We start from the raw sequence: 17218 nt of genomic DNA, 5'->3' as shown, positions 1-17218 counted from the left end.
TTCCAACTTTTAATTAATTTCTTTCCATACAATCAATTTATCAATATATTTGAGAACTGGTATATTGATGATTAAATAAAAATTGTAAAAACTATTTCCCATGATCTGTTTCGGAAAGTCATGAGGAAGTAAGACGGAAGAGAACTAGGAAAGATACAGAGTGAAGCTATTCATGTCACAGATTCTTAAAAAAGGAGTAACAAAAACAAAGTCATACATTTTTCGGAATAACTTAGGAGCTTCTGATTCCAATTGGGCTCATTCCAAATGTAATCTTTAGTTTGTTATTAGAAACTAACCATTCTTGTTTTTCTTTATACTGTTATATTAGAGAAATAGTATAATGATTAATAAGATCATCTCTTTACTCAACAAATATTTACTGCGTGCCCAATATGTGGGAGTCACTAATTTGGGGCTCCAGTGAGACCGCAGGGACAAAACGACATAGTCCCCAGCCCAGGGGAGCTGGGCTGTGATTAGAACTCACATGTGCCTGATTGTTCTGTACACTAAGCTGTGAGGTAGTGTAGTGTAGACATCATTTCATTGTCACATAAGCCTAATATTATACAATTCAATACTTCAACCATATCAAAAATTGTACCAAAAAAACAGAATTGTACAATCATTACCACAATTAGTTTTAGAACATTTTCTTATGCTCGTGTTTAAATCGCTTTTAAAATGATTGTGTAATCGCAACCGCTCCAACACTCACCCTCCCTATCTCCCAGCCCACGCCCCTCCATCCCCTATAAACCCTTGCATGACTTAGTATCTCAATGCCATCTACTTCTTCAGTGCTTCTGCTGTAAATCTTTATGGAATTACAGTTTTCTTCCAGAGAGCCACTGGTGAGTTGGCAGATGAGCACTTAACCACTGCACCACCACCAGTGCCCCTTAGCGAAGAGATACAGGTACTAACAAATCATAAGCTTACAGTATGTCCGCATGTGACACATGCTATTAACTAAAAATCCAACAGCCAAGGGAGAGGAGCTAGCCAGAGAGGGAGTGGCTGGTGATCCTGATGGGGAAGGTTTCCTGACAGCTGCACAAAGGCCTAAACAATGATGCGTTGTTAAAACAACCTAAGGGAATGGTGGCCCAGCCTTGGTGCCCAGGGAATAGCATTCCAGGAGCAGGTGAGGTAGCGGGTCTGCTGTCAAGTTCACAGGATAGCGAGTTGACCAGTGGCCTGAAGGAGAGTGATGGCGGGCAGCAAAGGAGGAGGGGAGCAGGCTTTAAATACTCACTATCCATTTCTTTCTTATGTGGGAATAGGATTTCAGGGACCCCAGTACGATCACTGCTCACAGGTAAAAATAAATTAGTCAACCTGTGCATGCTCATTCTCCTTGCAGTCCATTAAAAAAGGTATTAATTGATGCACTCGAGTTCTAGTAAATTTAAGCTGTGGACGCTCATGCCATAAGAATTGATACATTGCAATGATTCTTACATTATATGCAGTAGTAGTGACTTGAGGCATAATAACCATTCAAGTGATTTACTTTTTACTTACTCAGTGCAAGAACATGTTTTCCTACTAAATTGGCATTCCCTGATGCACACCTTCCCGACACGACAAATGTGTTCATATAGCATCTGGGGTCTTAAAGACTAGAAGGTAAACAAGAGGCCATCTAGCTCAGAAGCCACAAAGCCCACATGGAAGAAGCACACCAACATGTGTGGCCACGAGGTGTCGAAGGGACCAGGTATCAGGCATCAAAGAACGAAAAATCATATCATCATAAATGATGTGAGTGCAGAGTGAGACTCAAAGTCCATCAGTAGCCAACTGGACACCCCCTTACTGAAGGGTTGTGGGGTGCAGTGTAGCAACGATGAAACATTTAACTTTTCTCTAGTTCTTAAATGCTTCCTCCCTCCCACTATCATGATCCCAATTCTACCTTACAAATCCAGCTAGACCAGAGGATGTACATTGGTACAGATAGCAACTGGAAATATAGGGAATCCAGGACAGATGGCCCCTTCAGGACCAGTGGTGAAAGTGGCGATGCCTGGAGGGTGGAGGAAATATGGGGTGGAAAAGGGGGAACTGATTACAAGAATCTACGTATAACCTCCTCCCTGGGGGATGGACAACAGAGAAGGGGTGAGGGGAGATATCACACAGTATAAGATATGACAAAATAATAATTTATAAATTATCAATAGTTCATGAGGGAGTGGGGAGGGGGAGGGAGGGGGAAAAATGGAAGCTGATATTAAGGGCTCAAGTAGAAGGCAAATGTTTTGAGAATGATGATGGCAACAAATGTACAAATGTGCTTGACACAGAGGATGCATGTACGGATTGTGATGAGAATTGTATGAGCCCTCAATAAAATTATTTTTTTAAAGAGATTTACTTTTGGGTATTTTCCAAGACAAAATGGAATAAAGAACAGATTTATAAAATTGGTCTCCCAAATGAAAAAAAAAATCTGTACTAAGATACCCAACCATCAAGCAACTTAATTATGATTATAACTCACATGTGCCCAATTGTTCTTTACACAATGCTATGAGATAGTAACTTAGAAAAAAACAGAGCTGACAACTGCAGCCTAAGACCTGGAAGGGTTCTGTAATGGATTCAGTAGGAAGTAAGCTCACTTCAGATGTCTTGGCACAAATAAATGGACAAATGATATATTACATCATATATACATATAATATATATTATATATGTGAATTTCCTGCTTTCCTGTCTTCTCTTACTCTACTTCAGGATAAATAAACAGGGCCCCTGGGCAACTGATGACTTATACAGACAGGGTCACATTAATCAGTGTATCTGGAATGGAACACAAAGTGATCAAGTCCAAAAGCTCCAGCTGCTACTCCTAAGAAATGCTAATAGCACACCAGAGCTATCAAATGGAACTACAAATGGAACTTTTAAGGTAACAAATGGTTTGGAAGGACAAATAAATGTTCTAGTAACTATTCCTAATGAACTGTTAAAATTTATGAGACTTCACTTAGAGTCACAGCTGTGCTGTCAATTGTGCCTGCTCAGAATCCAGCTTTTTCATTTACGTAAAGTTGTTGAACTAACATTCTTTCAGTTCTACAATCTACTACTTAAATATCAATTTATTCTTTTATTAATTATCTGAAATATATAAACTTTTAGCATAGAGGAAAAGTTTAATACTTCAGCATTTTTTGAAAAAAATTTAATGTAAGAGTTAAAAAAAACCCTCTAAAATAGATCAAATGAATTTTAGCAAAATTTCAGTAGCCATTAACAGTGAATAAATACAAGGGGACTTCAAAAGGTTTATGGAAAAATAGAATTAAAAGAAGTGGAATTAAAAGAAAAAAGGAGTGAAATTCATGGAAGCTGAATAATTTGACAGATCAGTTGAGCAATGAGGGTAGAATAGTACAATTTTCTCATTCACAAAAGGTGTGTGTAAAATTTACATTTGATATCAACAATCTACATTGATCTGTACTGTAGTCATGCCTGTTTATCTACATAGACAAGTCAATGCGGTGTATATAAGATACTATTCTTAACTTCTTTTGCATCACAGATGCTATTAAGGTGCCAATAAAAGCAATAAAATCCTTTTGTCTAAATAATGCAGCACCAAACAGAAGTTTATATATTCTTGTATGGTGAATCTATAAAGCCTAAATACTCACATTCCAATGATCAAGAAATTATAACCGAAAAGCCTTGCTAACGTGAATAAGTTATTTATGAAATAGTAAAAGATACAACTGTTTAGAATGCTTACATAATGAATTGGAGTATTTATTTAGTGACAGGCGCCCTGGTTGCCAAGTTGAAGAGCCTGGCTGCTAACCAAAGGGCCAGTGGTTCAGACCTCCTATCTGCTCCACGGAAGAAAGAAGGGACAATTTGCTTCCATAAAGACTACAGTCTTCGGAACCCCATAGGGTTGTTAGGTGTCGGAATTGACTCTGGCAATAGGCTGTTTTGTTTTGTTTTAATCAACAAATATGCTGTATTATTATTATAGATAATTCATCCAAAATTATTTTTATTTAAAATTTTTGTTTAAATGAAATTAGTACATTTATAAAAACATCTACAATGTAATCAAAAGTAATTTTAACTCCCTCCCCAACACTTTTATTGGCACATAATTTACATATCATACAATTCAATAGTTCTGCTCAATCACATCAAGAACATTTGTACAATCATTATTACATCAAGGGATGGGGTACATTTTCTTTGATTTCTACATATTCCCGTTAACTTGTGTGGTAGGATGCCGAGAGGTGGTGACATGTCTGAAGTCAGGTCACACACGCAGGCTGATTGCTCCTGTCTTCTCTGCAGCGCGTGTTACTCCAACAAAGACGGGTCGGCGGACAAATTGGGAAACCAGTATAGCCTCTGAAAACTCTGCCAAGTTACTCTAAACAAGGCCACAATGCAGATAGACTGTGAGCCTGAGTTTTCTTGTCCTAATGTACTCTTTCCCGTTCTCCTCCACAGCCCGCTGCCCAGCTTCTTTCAATACGGGAAAGCCGTCTCTGTCAGTAGAAGGGGCATTGGGCTAGAAAGGTATCTGGGTTCTGCTTGAGTTTCCGCAACTGACTAGCTGTACAGCCTTTCCAAAAAGTTTAATACACTTGGTCTTTCATGAAAATAGAGGTCACACTACGATTCAGATTCCCTTTTGAGGAATACTAAATAAAGACTTAATAGTTAATACATGTAATATATTTTAATAATATATTAATTAATATATTTCCTCTCTCCAGAGTTTAGAAAAAGATAAGAGATAATGCTTACTAGGGGAATCACTTTAATTATGGACTCATGGGCAGTGGTCATAAAGCGGTGCTATGTGACAGCTCATCTTCTAACCACATGCACCCTGCACCCACCTCCAGAGTGCTACAGCTGGTTTTACATTCATTTATATTCTCCTAAGGTATTTCGCTTTTATGGAAATCTTAAAAAAAATATCACTTAAAAATTGGGTAAAATTGTCAGTTGATCCCCTCTGAAGCATATCAAGCCTGATCTGCTTTTCAACCTTTTCTGTATTTTTTATTTTGTTCATATTGGGGTTTATTTCAGATGTGTTATGTCATTGGGGGTCACCCTCTTGAATTTTTGTTATATGTTTTTCAGTACATAAACGCCAAGACTGATGAGCCTATGGGGGCAGCAAGTAGAATAAGGGTTTCTAGGGGCACACACAGTGGTGGGTAGGGGGTGATAAAAAGGAGCTGATGTCAAGGAGTTCAAGAAGGAAAACAATGTTTTGAAACAGATTGTGGTAGCAATTGTACAATACTTCTTGATGTGATTGAACTATGGAATTATCTGATATCTGTATTAACTACCAATGAAGTGGTTTTGGAAAAAAGTGGGTTACAAAATGGGTCCTTTTTATGTAAATATATAAAGAATGAAAATCATTAAACTATACAGATTTGTGTAAATCTACCAACATAAACTATACAGTTTTACAAGCTCAACAACTGGAACTCCACAACGATGAGGCAAATGTAAGAGCTTACCTGTGAAGAGGTTATTGTCTCCAGCTTATGGAGTCTCTGCAGGACATTCTGCATGTCTTCCTGTAATCGCATGAGCACCAGAGCGATCTGCTCATTGAGGCTGCCTCGGGACCCTCTGTCTGAACCCCACCGTTCTCCATCGCCTCCACTTCCCATTTGCTGACCTTTGGCTCCTTCATTCAAAGGATGCATCCTATGTCCTGTTTACAGGGAGCAGAACAGTCTCGTTGTAAATAATTTCATGGAAGTAGAAACTGTACATTATTCATTTTCCTCTTCCTGGTATATCTTTGAAATCTTGGTCTCCAAGGTACAGTGAAAGCAATCAAAGCGTACACAGAATAATTCACTGGACAAATGTATAAACTTCTATTTATATTGATATATTTAAATTCCTTTATCCTTAAGGTTCATATATACATACTACAGTACAAGCTCCTGACTATGCATAATTCAGGAGTAATATACATAGTTGAGGTAGATGCTCAAAAATTCTCTACTAATAAGGTAAAAGACCATTTTAATTGAAGATGGGTTTTTATGTAGTATTAAAAGGCTGATATGGGGGTAGAGTGGCAGCTCTTCAGGCTGTTACACATGAGGTCACCATGGGCCAGGTGACCCAGCAGCAGCTGTTGCTCTCTAGATTATGTCTCTGGGAGCTGGTTTCTAATAAACCAATGACTAATGGGGGGGGGGGCTGATAAATAGTATGTTTTCCTTTTTGGGCATTTGAGGTTTCATCACAGTGTTTATTTATGTATGCTTTCTATCTGCTCTCAAATCACATATAAGTCTGTGATTCTTAAAGTGCATCAAGCTATAATGCTTTTATACTGTTAGGATGTTTTTATAATGCTATCAGACATCTATATGTAGGTCCCTTATCATGTTAAGTTCTAAATAGAGAATGTCTGGACTTAGAAACATATGTATTTCTATAACACTCTTTAACCATTAACTATTAGTGAATAGGAAGTTGTCCTCTCCTTGAGGACAGGTAATAGAAGTATATGAAGTTTCTTTCTGAAAATGAGTTTTGTACCTAAACTCCGTGAGAGAGAAGTGTAACATTATTCATAATTCTAGAAGTTAACAAAACATAAATATGCCATGCCCTAATTGCCAATCATTCAAATGTCTGTAAATTAGCTAACCATACAAATGTCATACAACAACTCTCTTAACTGGCAAAAACAAAGCATCCAATTTCAGCTAAGCACAGCAGCAGACAGGCAGAGCAGCCTGTGGACTTCTCATCTTTGAAGACGACAGATGCGAAGTTCTCCCTGGCTCTGTCTGACGACGGAGAAGCTCCCTAAGACATTGCTCATCACTACCGACCTCAGAGCCTAGCTCCAGGACGACATCCTCCGAGTTAAAATGGTGGTCAGGCCACCTCTCCTTGAGTCCACTTGGGAAAAGCCTGAGAGGCAATGATTTGGACTCTAACACTTAAGATAACATTGCAATTGTTCATTCTGATTCTCCAGTGCTAAATTAACGTTACATGCATGACTATTTTGCAATAAACTAATGAGTCTCTGTATAACAAACAGCAACATTTTATATATATTATTAAGATAAAATCCTCTAGGATATCTTACAAGTTTTTAAAATGCATTTTTGTTATAAATTCCATGCTATTTATATAGGTATTGCCCTCTCAATTTTGCTACATAACCACACTTTTTACCCCCCCCCCACACACACATATTTATTTATATTGGTGGATACTCTGGAATTGACTTTCAACTCATAGTGACTTGCAGGACAGAGTATAACTATTTCAGAGGGCTTTCTAAGCTGAAATCTTTATGAGAAAAGACACTACGTCTTTCTCCCACAGAGGTGAAGGGTGGGTTTGAACTGTCAATCTTTTGGTTAGCAGCCTCGCAGCTGAATGCTTAAACTACTGCACCACTAGGGATAAAAGAATTGGTATTACCCTCATCAGTGTTCTACATCCTACTTTGGTGAGTAGCAATCTAAGGTACAACTATTGGTTTCCATGTACAGATGAAAGAAGGGTGGGAAAATCAACGATGCATGGAAACAATTGGTCCAAATAACTAAATACTGGGCCATGTGAAAATCAGTTTCCATGACCCTGAGTCTAGGAGAACTAGATGATGCCTGCTACTACTGCTGAATTAGGATGCTAACAGATGGTCCAGGACAGAACGGAACAAAACACAGTCATAAGAAAAGACCAGGCTTGTTGGTTGAGACTGGTGGAACCTCAGAGACTATGGCCTCGGTCATTCTTCAGGCCTGGAACTGAACTCGCTTTTCTCATGGCGTGGCTTTCAACCAAACAGTAGACAGGTCTACAAGGGGGACAAGAACATCATGAAGGTACTCACTCCTCAGAACAACTGCAGGGGCAGTGGGTTATCTAACCTGTGACTCCCACCAGAGCCTTTTCCTGTATGGTCTGGATAAGGCGGCTAGGATAACACTGACAGGATTCGCCTGTGAGGAATTGTGAACAGGCTTCATTGTGACTGCCATTTTACTGGGTATAAAATGAGGATCTGCTGCTAGCGAGAGCCAGGGGGGAAGTTCATTCTCTGGACCCCAAGGTCCCTGTGCAATGAAGCTCCTTGATCCAGAACACAGTTAAGACACCACCAGAAGAGTGGCAGAGGAGTACCAGCAGCAACAGAGCCAGAAGCTAGAGCATGAGCCAGACTGGTGCACTTCCCAGCCCACAAAGCAAGTTAAGCGGAGTGCTTTGGGGCAGGAGGCTGGCTGTGGCTGTGGAGTTGGGTGCCTCTGGGCCGTAATTGAGGGAGCTGCATTTGCTGACCCACAGAGCTGGGGCGGAGTGCCTTTGGATTAAGGTTTACAGAAGAGTGGTATGCCTTTGGGCATTTATTACCAACCCTGAGAGAACTTTGTAAACACATCATAAGCATTTCTCATCTTCATTGTAACCTGTTAGCTTCTTTTTTTCATTAATCATCTTATTGGAGCTCTTACAGATGTTATAACAATCCACAATTCAATTAGATCAAGCATAAGTACACAACTGCTGCCACCATCAGTTTTAAAACATTTCCTTCTTCTTGAACTCTGATATCAACTCCTCTTTGTGCCCTCCCTCTCCCACCAACCCCCAAGAAACCCTTATTATTTTACATTATGTATTATTCTTGTTATTATTATTTTGCCGTATTGCAACCTGTTAACTTCCTTTTGTTTTCTTGCTGCTAACTTAATAAACTCTTTAATCACGAAGTCCATGTGGCCACTGCAATGAATGAACGGACCTAGCTGAAGAATGGAGGACGCTGGGTGTGAGCATCACCACCAACCATTGGAGATCGAAAGGGCAAAGACGAAGCCCAAGGGCAAGAAAGGAGAAGACTGGAAATGGGAAACAGAAGTGAGATGAGTGCTCTGATCGGTGCTCTCTGTCACAAAGCCAAATGTAGGAGCTACTGAGCAGAAAATCCAGTTGCTCTGAAAAACCTCGGATCACAATCAAAAGCCAAAAAACATTTTTATCATCTCTGCTTTAATCTCTTATTTTAAGAGTGAATATAGTTTTCTTTGAATGAGAAGTATTAGTCACCTAAAGTTGTTTTCCAAAACAGATTATTCATCTTTTGTTTGCCTATTTCCTTGTCTTAATTTTTTTTCTTGTGTGTAAATGTCTGCATAGGTTCCAAGTTTGTTTTGTTACCTGATCTATGTAGCAGCTTCTATCAATTTACCTAAGACTAGTAGTGTGTTTTGTACCATGTTTACATTGGCCCTATTGGCATGTCCCCTACCCCCCCCACCACCCGAATCTGAGTTTGAAGGTTTGGTATGAATTCATCCTGTTTCCATAATAGATGGGTTTTTGGTCTGATAGAACTAGAATAGATAGTTGAGGTACAAAGGGAATGGTCTGCAATTCTTTGGAGTTATTTTATTAGATGTCCTGTATTGGGGTTCTTCCTCTGACCAGTAGTGTATATGGTCAAATTCTGGGCTACATCTCGGGCTACTGGCTGCAAGGTCAGTCATTTGAGACCATCAGCGGTTGCTCCTGGGACAAGCTGCGGCTTTCTACTTCCACCAAGACCCACCATCTTGGGAAGCCAGAGGGGCAGTTCTGCTCCGTCCTATGGGGTTGCCATGAGTTGGCATTAAATGCTTCATGGTAGTGAGGTTTTTGAACATTTATTCTCCCTGCCTTCTCTTCTTTCCTCCTTTGTTAAAATTGAGAGGAGGAGAATAAATGTAAAAACAAATTCTAATTTCTCCTAGCTCTGGCTGTGTTGATGCCTGTGTATAGCAGAAGTGAAGGATTAATGTCGGAAGTTCAGTGAGTCAGATCCAAGGTGACCCAAGGCCCCAAGTATTTTCTATCTTCCTTTAAGTTTTTGTTACAAGAAAAAAATTCATTCTACCGTATTATCCCGCAATCTCCAATCATTTTCTCTAAACCACAATGGAGGAGAAAGCAATAGCAAGTGTTGAGGTCATTCTGCCTGTTTATCTGAAAAGGCTTCAAGGAGGGCACTGAATCTTTCCCTGTGAGGCTCTTTTGCTCCCGGTCTGCTTCCCATAAAGCTCAGGTGTTTTTAAAAAACTTACTGACCCACCTTCTTCCTCATTGTTTTCTACAGGGACGGAGCACACCTTCCTGTACATAGGCATACATTGTTGAATTGTACTTGGTAGATACTACTGGTTTTTTGGTTTGGGTTTGAAGCACAGATTCCTGGTTTGTGGCAACCCTACAACAAGGAAGCCTACCTGTGCCATTTTCCCAACAGCATGTGCTTATTTTGTGTCTTTCACATTTTGTTAATTCTCACAGTATGTCACACTTTTTCAAAATGCTACTGTAACCAGGATTGACATAGTGGCTGCAGCCATGGGGTCACACATAACAATGGTTCTATTACACATAGTGTCTCTGTGAGTTGGCAGCACGTAACGACAACATTGCACACGGCCAATCCAAACCAAACTCTTTGCCACTGAGTCAATTCTGACTCACAGTAACCCTATAGGACAGGGTAGAACTGCCCCCTTAGGGTTTCCGAGCCTAACTCTTGATGTGAGTAGAAACCTCATCTTTCTACCTTGGAGCACCTGGTGGTTTCGAACTGCTGACCTTGGGGGTACCAGCCTAACGAGTGACCCACTACACCAACAGGGCTCTGTTATACAGTATAGTATAACTAAAACATATATACTAAGAAACAAACCAAAGAAATCATATGACTTGATTTACTGCAGCGTTCACTTTATTGAAGTCCTCTGCACCCCAAGCTGCACTATCTCCCAGAGATACCTGGAAACTCAGAGTGGTCTTTTAGCTTGTTTCTCATTATCTTGCCTGTCACTATTTTGCAAAGTTTATGGCAGAGGAGAAATGCCATACCTAGTTTTTGAGCTGTTATCTTTGATATTTGTTCTTTTTAGTCATGTAATTAGAGAAATGGGCCTCCTGAAGTCTGAAAGATGAAAATCTTAGCTTTCCGATTACAAAGGAAGACAATATGGAGTCAGATTACCTGCTGGGTCAAATATAGAAAAAGGGAGACCACAGTGGTAATAAACGAAAATAAACTCCACGGTTTCTTGCCTAGTGGCATAAAAGTGACACAGGAAAAAAGTAGAATAGAGGCTTATCTGGTTCCATTGACCTATTATTTCTTTTCATAATACAGAATTTCATAACAACCAATTAGATATACAGAATTGTTATTAAAGCCCTTGTTATCCATATTTTTTACCTTATACATTGATATAGACCAAGAGAAGTATGTTTATGGATTCCAACAATTAATATGATTTTCCCTATTTCTCTTTATGTCTTCTGTGATTTTTGAAATATGCTGTATAGTCATAGTTTTTAACATCTTTATTATACAGTTTAACATTAAATATCTTTGTCTTAATTTTTCTTGCCCTGAAATTAATCCAACCTTATATTCAGATTGAAACCTCACTTTTTAAAAAAATGTGCATTTGTCAATCCTTTCATTTTTCTGAATCTCTGTCTCAGATGCAAACACACACGTGTAATGTAAAACACTTGGTAAACATATGAACACTTTTTTCTGGAAATAGGTGAGTATGCTTAACTTACTTTTATTGCTATAAAAATATATATATTTGGCCGAGGGTCTTTGATCTTATGCTTATAGGAAGGCTTCTGCATTTTGAAACTACTGTATATACTCGTGTATAAGCCGAGTTTTTCAGCACAAAAAATGTGCTGAAAAACTGGGATTCGGATTATACACAGCTCAGTGGTACCCCGGTGAGGTGTAATATCTCGCGGGTGATTGCCGTTCCTCCCTTGTTCATTCAAAGCCCTGCTGACACTGCAGGGCTTTGAATGTTTCTTTACTCACATCTAACCAATCAGAGCCGTCCTATGACGTGAACGGCTCCAATTCGCAGAAGCACCCATAGTGATTCACTTACACCAGCAGCTGAACTGGTAAGGATGTGTCTGTGGCTTCCCTCGGTCTCTCCCCTCTGGTCTCTGTGTTCATTCACATCCTGCATTTCCCACGCTAGGCTTAGACTCGAGTCAATCAGTGTTTCTGGTTCCCAGGTAATAATTAGGTACCTCGGCTTATCCTTGGGTCGGCTTATATTCGAGTATATACAGTATTTTACAATGTGGCTTGTTTCCATAGCTTAAATAAAAAATGTGTCGTGTATTTTCTGATAAATTAAGAAGGTTTATATTTTGCTTAAGTGCTTATTTTGAAAAACATTCCCTATAATACCATTAATTCTCTTTTTTAAAGATTGAATCTTTTCATTTCCTACTATGAATAAGTCTAAATAAATATTCACTTTTGCACAAAGCTCTGGCTGCTCTTATACCCAGTCATAGCACCATTCTTAAATGTTTACCTCTGTATTCCTAAATGTTCTTCTATCTCTACCACTGGGTCTGTCAGCCTTAAAATGCTATCTTTTGACCTTAGTGACAAAAACAAGAAGGCGAGAAGAAATTCAAACTCTCTCTTATAAGGGCTGAAGGGAAAAGCAGCATAGTTCGAACAATTGATAAGAGAATGTTCGAGAGTCACAGCACATAAACGTGGTGACCTCAGTAAAATTCATGAAAGACAGAAGTATCTATCTCTATTGCTTTAGAGATCCCACTACTATCTCCTATGAAATAAAAGGAGGGAAGTCAAACTACAGAAAAAACGTCAAATGTTTTGTGAGGTTCTTTTAAACATTCCCTTTGCAAGATGATAGTCCGAGTGCTTCCCTATCTAAAATATCCACCTCATCAATTGATTTATAAAGATAGCAAGCGAAAATACACACAAAAAAGCGACACACACCTCTCACTCTTCTGACATTGGAGAATTCCTCGTTTTCTGCACTCCGTTTCTCCCGGTGTGGCGCTCCACTATCCCTTCTGCCATCCTCTCCTCCACACTTCACTTCGCCTTTCCCTTCCATGGCTTCCAGCTGCGCATCCCCAGAGGTGCTGCCGGCAGCAGAGACTTGAGTATCTTCAGGCAAACCAGAACTGTCCAAGGGCTGACTGGAATCACCACTCAAGTAAGATTGAAATGGTCCATTGTTGGATGAAAAGTTGTCTAAAGACTACAGATTGACAACAACATTCAGTGAAAAGCTATCAAAAGAAGCAAAAACCTTTACTAGAAAAATATACTGCCTTTCTGCAATGCCTTCAGTCATTATAGGAAATCACCACCACATCACCCACCCCTGCAACTTTCGCCCTGTTTTCTTTACTCCAGAAGAAAGGAGATAGAAATTATTTGTCTGGGTGCAAAGAATTGAAAAGTTTTGGTAATTGTTTTCAGTGAGTTGGTCATATATCCAAGTAAAATGCAAATGTCGCTCTCTTCTAGTTACCATGTTAACATTCTAGGTATACTAAGATTAAAGATAAAATCCTAGGCTACAAGAACCTTCCAGAATTAGTAATGGAGTCAGGTAAATATAATTATAATTCAATTTGGTGTGCAATAAATACGATGTGCAAGGGGGCCTAGAGAAGCTCCTGAGAGGTTACTATAGGAGGCAGACAGCCTCTCTTTCTCCCAGGAAGTGGCTGGTGGGATCCACTTGCTGACCTTCTAGCTTGAAGCCCACTAAGCCACCAACCAACGCAGCACAGACTTCCTTGAAGAAAGGCTAAGAACTAGGACTTGAATAACAATGAGCCACAAAACAAAACTCAGTGGCATTAAGTCGATTCTGACTCCTAGTGACCCTACAGGACAGGATAGAACTCTTACAGGAGTAGAAAGCCTCGTCTTTCCCCTGAGGAGCAGGCCGGTGAATTAAACTGCTAACCTTGAGGTTATCAACCCAACAAAGAATTACAAGTCACTACGGCTGCTCACCAACAACAGAGCAGCAAGGCGGTCCAGCCCTCCACAGACAGGACTTCCTCCCCTTGCTCCCCCACCAATGTTAGAAACAATAGAATGTATGCTACACCAGAGATGTGGAACTAATGATAGCACGTAGCAATGTAGTCAGAGTGAAACAAAGGAAAAAGCATGATTTCAATTTGAGAACATGAACTCATTCTATAGAGTCAATAGGACTTGAAAACTCAGTGTGCGACAAACAAACAAACAAACAAACACATTAGTGTACAGAAGAAAGGCTCATGGTTTCTGGACTAGATAGCTATCTGATATTCACCAAGATCAGAAACATGGGAAGAGAGGTTTCAGGAGAACAGAATGAGAAAATGCTACATGTACAGAAGAGCCCTTCTCAGGCACAATGTCGAACAGGGCAGTTGGAATTTGGAAGAGATGTACAAGTTTGGAGATAACACAGGGAGAGTCGTCAGCATCTGTGTCATGGTCAAAAGCAAGGGAGTAGTGACTAGCGACATGCATCCAAATTAAGGGGCTCGACAGAAAGAGGAACTCTTAAAGGAAGCTTCCAAGTGGCTCACAAGGTTCTCACTGCCATGGAGTCAATGCTGACTCATAGCAACCCTCTGTGGGTTTTTGAGACTGTAACTGTGTATGAGAGTAGAAAGCCTAGTCTTTCTCCCATGAGCTGCTGGTGGTTTCAAACTGCCAACCATGTGAACCAGAGCCCAATGTGAAAGTAACCACTACATCACCAGGGCTCCTAGAGGTAAAGTAGAAATCCTCCAAAGAATAGTGTGATAGAAGTTAAAGGAATATTTTAAGGAGAAAACTGCCAATACTGTTTAGTGATATGTAGAAGTCAAGTGAAATAGAAAATGTTTTCATAATGTATGCATATGAGGGGGTACCCCCCCAAAAATTGGAGACAGGATCCGATGCTGGGCAGAGCTTTCATAGTATGCATTTTCCCACTAGGAGAGCATTCAGCAACTTGCTCTGAGTTAGTGCGCCCAGTGGCGTTGCCTGGGAAGGTTCTCTCTGCTCACAGTGAATTTTTTTCGATAAAACAGTTTCACTCAAACATCGATTTATGTGATGGTAGGTTTAAGAGAGCAGAGTTCAGCTGTGAGAGTTTGTTTCCTGCTCGGGTGGAAAATGTCCCATAAACTGTTGTGATCTTGAACACATCTTACAAGGACAGTACTGTGGGAAAAACTCAAGTGTATGAGTTGTTCTCTCATTTCAAAAGAGGTGAAATGTCAATGAGTAACCTTGTTCTGGACGTCAACCAACTTCCAGGACAGATGAAAATGTTGTCAAATTCGGTGCACTGGTGCTGGAAGACCAGTGATGACGGGCCTCTGAAGAGATGGGGACGTTACCTGGACTGTGTTGGAGCTCGGTTCAGCAAATTTTAATGGAAGATTTGGGAATGAGATGAGCTGCTGCACAATGTGTGCCAGCAAAAAGAACCCAGACTGGAAACAGGCTGTGCTTTGAAAGAACAACTCTGTCAAAAGTGATGGGCTTAAGTGGAGAGCAAACGTTTTGAGAATGATGAGGGCAATAAATGTACAAATGTGCTTTATACAATTGATGTATGGATGGATTGTGATAAGATAATAAAATGATTAAAAAAAGAAAAAAATGATAGAACATCAACCAGGAGCTGCTGGAAATTTAACCTGGATGTGGAAGAGGATATCGTTGGCATCAAATAGGTGGTCTGAGCACTCGAGCCAGCTGGGAGCTGCCTGAGACACACAGAGTAAATACTCAGGACTCCAGATTGAGTCATGAGGGAAAGGGAGAAGGACTCAAGAAGGAAGATCCTGTCGAGCCTTTTCACTGGCTGGTCTTTATATGCACATCCGAGGAGAACATTTACAAAAGTTCCAACAGGCCGAAGACTAAGGCACCAGGACGTCAGGCGCAAGATGTCTCCACGATTCATGATCAACATGCTCACCCTAACAGCCATTCTCGTATGCGAGCACATTGTGACCTGATGGAGTTCGTTTTTGTCTCCAGCAAGGAATCTCCCGGTCACTCAGCACTTGCACCATGGTCCTGGAACGCACGCAGTTCCCACTAAAGGGTAACTCATGGTCTTTGCAGCCAAACAGTCCTCTCAGTCAGAACAGGACGATGTTTCCCTACAGGTTCTTGGCTGAAAGCAGAGAACACCAGAAAGGTACTTCATGCTTTTCCTTGATAATACAAAGGTGTTGGACTGTGTGGATCATAACAAGCCATGGATAACAACGTGAAGAAGGGGAATTTCAGGGAACTTTATTGTGTTTGTGCAAAACCTGTACAAGCAAAACAAGGAAATCTTGTCTGGTTTAAAATCAGAAAAGGTGCATGTCAGGGTGGTGACCTCTCACCATACTTATTCGATGTGTATGCTGAGCAGATAATGAGAGAAGCTGTACTACATGAAGAAGAATGTGGGACCAGAATTGGAGGAAGGCTGACTAACAACCTGTGGTAGGCAGATGCCACAACCTTGAATGCGGAAAGTGAGGATTTGAAGCACTTGCTGGTGAAGATCAAAGACTACAGGCTTTAGAATGCGTTACAATTTCCTGGTATCTGCTTTACAAAATTTTAGCTATTCTAATAGCTGTATAGTGGCATCTCTTCTGGTTTTGATTTGTATTCTTCAAACTAATCATGATCTTTTCTTCTATTGACCACTCATATTTCTGTATACATGTCCTGTCATCAGGTACTTTTTTACAAATATTTTCTCCCAGAGTAAGGCTTGTCTTTCATTTTCTACCTGATGTTATTCATGGTACAGAAATCTAATTTCTATTAAATTTATCAAATTTTAAAAAAGACTCAGACTTTTCCCATTACTAGTGAGGAGACATGGTGCTATTCTTAAACACCCAAAAGCAAATATCAATAAAGCCACTGTCACCTCGCCCCCCAAAAGCTTGACAAGTGAAAGACATAAGACAATGCTCATTTGTTTGTTTTGGGGTGTGAGGGGGATAGTGCACTTAGAGTTCCTTCCACCAGGTCAAGCTGTTAATCAGGCTTTCTATTCAGAGGTTCTGAAAAGACTGCATAACCATGTGGAGGAAAAGAAGGCCTGATTTATGGCACATGGGGGACCGGTTTTGCCACTATGACAGTGCACCTGCTCATGCAGTCACCTCACTGGTTCTGGGACTTCTTGTTGTTTTTGCAAATGAAGAGGGAAATGAAAGGACAGTGATTTGACAACATAGAAATGGTGAAGAAAAAAACAAGGGAGGTGCTCTCAGCCATCCAAACAGATGAGTTTGAAAAATGTTTCCAAGAATGGAATTGAAG

At 40.1% G+C, this 17218-nt stretch overlaps 1 protein-coding gene across 2 annotated transcripts in view; it reads right to left on the bottom strand.

The window, feature by feature from the left end:
* Positions 1–17218, bottom strand: part of ACBD5 (acyl-CoA binding domain containing 5) — a 59799-nt gene that overhangs the window by 3818 nt on the left and 38763 nt on the right. For both annotated transcript variants that reach the window (XM_075552547.1, XM_075552546.1), the window contains 2 exons: positions 12863–13130; positions 5538–5737 (listed from right to left, as the gene is read on the bottom strand). In XM_075552547.1, coding sequence (XP_075408662.1) covers positions 5538–5737; positions 12863–13130 — 468 coding nt within the window. The remainder of the gene's footprint in view (positions 1–5537; positions 5738–12862; positions 13131–17218) is intronic.

Source organism: Tenrec ecaudatus, chromosome 6 (assembly GCF_050624435.1).
Source record: "Tenrec ecaudatus isolate mTenEca1 chromosome 6, mTenEca1.hap1, whole genome shotgun sequence".
NCBI lineage: Eukaryota > Metazoa > Chordata > Mammalia > Afrosoricida > Tenrecidae > Tenrec > Tenrec ecaudatus.
The sequence above is the reverse complement of the archived record's forward strand: the minus strand, read 5'-3'. Positions and strand labels throughout refer to the sequence as shown.